Source organism: Zea mays, chromosome 1 (assembly GCF_902167145.1).
Source record: "Zea mays cultivar B73 chromosome 1, Zm-B73-REFERENCE-NAM-5.0, whole genome shotgun sequence".
NCBI lineage: Eukaryota > Viridiplantae > Streptophyta > Magnoliopsida > Poales > Poaceae > Zea > Zea mays.
Genome location: NC_050096.1, coordinates 38,309,373 through 38,314,659, shown reverse-complemented (window position 1 = coordinate 38,314,659; position 5,287 = coordinate 38,309,373). Strand labels below are relative to the sequence as shown.

Below are 5,287 nucleotides of genomic sequence, written 5' to 3'. Positions count from 1 at the left end.
GGATGACTCCATTCTTCATATTAATACTAACTAACTAACTAACTATGAGGAATGAGATGGTCATGGATCAACTCATTCTATTCCACAAACCAAACAAAAATAGTGAGGAGTGAGAAGACGATGGACTAATTCAATCCTCAAACCAAACACCCCATTAACAACCCCATTAACAGACTCTAGATTACCCAACATCTGATAGATGATTCCAAGATTTCCAGATCAAACATGGAGCAACATGGCCCCGTACGTCTCAGCAGTCACCACCACCAGATAAGACCGATAAGACCTGTATGCCAGACTCTCGAGCAGCAAGGAAAATCCATAAATTCATCGAATCACAGCAAGTCAGACTGTAGATTAACTAATTGACTTAAATGTTAAATAAAGCAATACAACATCATCATATAAACGAAAATCAATAATGTACACTAAACAGGGGTAAATTATTACAAAATTGTTTCTCCAAAACTATTCAAAATGGCAAAGTTTACATTTCCATACTGGACAGCTAGGCCAATCTGATCCACAAAGTGCTGCCTTCAGGTATTCACGATTGTTCTCAGCTAGCCTCAGCTCCGAGCTGTCGTCCTGCTTAAAGCTTAGCTCTGGGGTTATGTGCAATGGAACGTCTGCATGTCCCCATCAACAGGAACCATCGATTTCACAGATTGTGGGAGCAATGGAGCTTAGTACCATGAGATTCAGTCTAGCAAAAAGCAAGTATCTACGCTCAAACTGCTGGGTAAAGTGGAGTTACCGATGGAGGGCAATCTGTCCTCCTTCCAGCAAGGGAGTAGTATGCCAGAATCTGTTTCTTATACTCTGGGCAAGGTTCATCTTGGTCTGGAAGAATATACTCAATGTTCCAGAAGGGGCGTACCATTGCCATAAGATCAGTTCCGGTTGGAGATGACCTGAATCCTTGCACCCACAGATACCTCAGTGACTTGAGCTCTAGTGCAGCCATAGCTAAAGCATGCTCACTAAACAAACAACCCCTCAGCTCCAGTTTTTGCAAGCTTGGGCAGCCTTTTGATAATTGTATAATTCCATTATCAGATTCACCAACATTGCCAAGCAACATATATCGAATGCTCTTGCTAAATTCTCCAACATAGCCAAGACCAACATCAGATAGGACCCCAGGTCTCACATAAAATGCAAACCTCCTGAGTTTGGTGCAACCTCTAAGCAAAGCACGAACCCCATTGTCCAGTGGCAACTCAGTTATATGTGCTTCTCTATCAAGAAGGACAAGGCGGAAATCATTAAGATTTCTGCTGCATGTACCAACCGCCTCTAGAGCTGCATTTGTAATGTCCGATACATATATTGCCCAGTATGTCAACTCAGGGCAGCCTTGGGCTATAGCCATCACCCCAACCTGTGAAATCCTACCTTGTTCATCCTCAAGACCTCCTTGATCATCATCTCCTCTCTCTACTCTGAGCCTCTGCAATTTCTTGCAGGTCTCTGCAACAACTTGTAGCCCACGATCCCCTATGACATCCCTCACCTGTTTTCCCAACAGAAAAAGAGAGAGAACATCAATGCAGTTTGCAATTTATAAAACAGGAAAAAAAAAGGCATCTACAAGAACGTTCCAAAATACCTCTAAGGTTTCCAGATTGGGGCAGCGCTGAACTATCTGACAGTGATCCTCTGTGGAAAGGAATGTAAACTGAAGGTCTAACTTCTTAAGTGCAGCAGCATATGGAAACAGTATCTGCATCTCATTTGTTCCCATGTAGAGCAAACTCAAGCGGTGCAGTAAAGGAGGAAAATAGTAGTTCTCATAATTTCTACCTGCCACAGGTTGACCCTGATCTTCAAAGGAACCACCAGCGAATTCTTGTAGTGTTTGTGCAGTTCGGAACAAACTAACCAGATCAGGCATGAAACACTCGCTAATCTTCAAGGTTTTCAGCCTTTGACAGTTGCGCACAAGAAGGGTAAGATACTCTGGGGATGCCCTGAGATCTGTCTGAAAGAAATTCAGTGTCTCAAGAACAGAATTGCTCGTAGCAAGCTCACGGATCCATTCATCATTTTCTTTCTCATCAATCATGCTTTCTTCCAGGAAAAGTGTTTCCAGTTTCCTGCGCATGAAAAGAGACATGCCAGGGTAAACGCAGAGCCCAAATCATAGAATGTAGGTTCTCCTAATAAAATCTACATCCATCATGACATGGTCTACTTCCACCTAACAAAGATGTGAAATATAGATAGACAACAAATGCAACTAAAAGTTCATTTCCTAATTCCGACTGCAAAGCTAGAATTATCTACCAGTGTTTTGTAGATGTTTTGATGTTTAGAATCATAAACAAGACAAACATTAATTGAAAACGAAGCATTCCCCTTTTCTTGGGACGGGAAAAAACATTATCCACCCACAAACATCCTATCATAAATCCGTGACCTAATTAAACCTTCCTTAAAAGGGTTTTTGGTTTGAAGAATCAATCTATTCTAGATGTCTATTCCACAAATTTGGTGGAATGAACTTATTCCTCATATTATTACTAATTATTAGCCTACGAGGAATGAAATGGTGATGGGTCAATTTATTCCATTCCACAAACCAAACCAACAAATAAAAATGAGGAGTGAGGAGATGATAGACTTCCTTATTGCTCGTACCAAACACGCTGTAAATTACTGACGTAATTTTAAGCAGAAGAACAACAACCCTACGGCCCTACCCACAAGAGCCTTAGTAATTAGTTAATTACAGAAGGAAATAAAGGATTTTACCTGCAAGAGCGGGCGATGAGTGCGATGGAGGGCGTGGAGAAGCCTGAGCAGCGGTCGAGCTTCAGCGACACGAGCATATGGGCTTTGGCGCGGACGAGCGTGTTGATGTCGTCATTGGATACTATCATCCTGCGCAGGTGGAGCTTCTTGAGGGAGTGGAAAGTGGCCGAGAGCTGTCGAATCCACGGCGACGCAGACCCGCCCCAGTCGTCGGAGATGAGGTTGAACATGGCCGCGCGGGGCTTTGCTTTGAGCTTGAGTGACTCGAGGCACGGGAAGCGGCCGAACAGGCGCTCGGGTGTTGTGGAGTAGGCCATGGCCACCGTGACGTGCTTGCGGCTGAGCGCGTCGACGCGGCACCAGTGGCGGCACACCAGCGAGATGGCGTCGCGGTCCCAAGGGTCCTCCACGTACCCCATCACTAGCCCCAGCGCCGTGTCCGGGATCCCAAAGCTCAGGACCCGCCCCAGCCGCCGCTCCCCGCCCTCGGCCTCGCCGCCCATCGTGCCAGCGGAACCGGCTACCGGTTGCCGCCACCCGATCTGTTTCCCTCCTCGACCTCTCTTGCTGCGGCCAGCGGATTTGCACGGGGTGGAGCCGGGGTGTGGTGGACGGGAGGAGGAAGGGGAAAGGTACGAAAGGGAAATTTTTAGGGGTTCCAGTTCCGGTCGGGGCAAGGTAGAGACGGTGGAACCTTTTCTCCGGGCGGTGTGCGGCTGCGCGAGGGGAGCGGCCACCCGCATCACTGGGCAGTGGATGTCCAGCAATAGGCGACGGCTAGAGATGGCAATGGGTACACGCGACCCGATATCCGATGCGTATTTATTCTATTAGGATATGTATGTGGGCTAAATATTCTACCCATTGGTCTCTTATTGAACAAAAATCTTCACGCAATGGATAAACGGGTATTAGAATGTTCCGCCTTCACCCATACCCGTTAACCCGTGGGTATAAAATATCCAATATAAACTTATCCGAAGCATGAACTTAGACTTTAGTCATCCAACTTTTTTACAATTTAATGACCATGTAATGGAACATGTAATGTGCTATGTAGTACTATCATAGTGTTACTACTTTATCCAATTATCTTTGGTGTGTTGAATGGATGGTTAAATGATGCTAGAAAATTTTGTAATGGTATTTATATGGATATACTTACCATTTGTATAGTATAATTTTTTGATAGTTGTTTAATTTTTGTGGGTACGGGTGACCCGATGGGTGACCCATACCCACATGGGGGTATGGGGTAAATCCATACCCACCAGTGTATATGGGTGACCCGGTGGGGTTATTTTTGTGTCGTGTGTATGGGTATGGGGTAGTAATACCCGGTGGGTATTTACCCATTGTCATCTCTAGCGACGGCGCGAAGCGCCTGCCCGGCTGACAAGTGGGCCTTGGGGCCATGGATATTTTACTTTCGTTGAGGGCCTATTAGGATAACCGACTAACCGTGTCCCGTACTCCACGCTGGGTTGGCCGGCCCATAGTATTACTAATTACCTGACATGTCTTCTCTATTATACCAATTAAACAAATTCTTTAGCTGAATTAGTTGGATGGCCTAAATATCATTTCTCAGATCATATAAATCAAGATACATATTTAAAAAAAGTAGATCCTCCGCAACTTTAATACAAATCCTAATTTATAATTTGTTAGATTTTTTGATCAAGTTTGACCGATTCGCATTATTCAAAATTTTCGCGAAAAACTGAAAAAATCAAAACCAAATTAAAGTGGATTATATGTTAAACAATATCATAGTAAAAAATTATAATAATTATAAAATTCTTTGAATAAAACGAATCGGTCAAAATTAGGATAAAAAGTCAAACAAATTATAAATTGAAACCGAGGAAGTATGATTTATGTTTATATATCGATTAAATAGGTGTCACTTGGCATCTAATGTTGTCGGGGACCATAATTAAGGGTATCCTCAAGGCGCCTAATTCTCAGCTGGTAACCCCCATCAGCATAAAGCTGCAAAGGCCTGATGGGCACGATTAAGTCAGGGATCAGTCCACACGAGTGACTCGATCACGCTTCACCCGAGCCTAGCCTCGGCCAAAGGCAGCCGACCTCGAGAGACTTCCGTCTCGCCCGAGGCCCCCTTTTTATGGCGGACACATCACCGGCTCGCCCAAGGCCTTGGCTTCGCTCAGAAGCAACCTTGACTAAATCACCACACCAACTGACCAAATTGCAGGGGCATTTAACGCAAAGGTGGCCTGACACCTCTATCCTGACACGCGCCCCCGGCAGAGCCGAGGTGACCGCCGTCACTCCACCGCTCCACTGGCCAGTCTGACAGAAGGACAGCGCCGCCTGCGCCACTCCGACTGCAGTGCCACTCGACAGAGTGAGTCTGACAGGCAATCAGGCCTTGCCAAAGGCGCCACGGCGAACTCCGCTCCGCCCGACCCCAGGGCTCGGACTCGGGCTAAGACCCGGAAGACGGCGAACTCCGCTCCGCCCGACCCCAGGGCTCGGACTCGGGCTAAGACCCGGAAGACGG

The 5,287-nt window shown here is 45.9% G+C and overlaps 1 protein-coding gene across 1 annotated transcript; it reads right to left on the bottom strand.

The window, feature by feature from the left end:
* Positions 1-379: 379 nt before the first annotated feature.
* On the bottom strand, positions 380-3,389 carry LOC100383088 (Coronatine-insensitive protein 1). Its single transcript, NM_001175759.1, has 3 exons — positions 2,758-3,389; positions 1,613-2,099; positions 380-1,516 (listed from the first exon to the last, which is right to left on the bottom strand). Exons 1-3 carry the CDS (start codon positions 3,258-3,260, stop codon positions 731-733), a joined length of 1,776 nt encoding a protein of 591 aa, NP_001169230.1. The 5' UTR covers positions 3,261-3,389; the 3' UTR covers positions 380-730.
* Between the last annotated feature and the right edge of the window lie 1,898 nt (positions 3,390-5,287).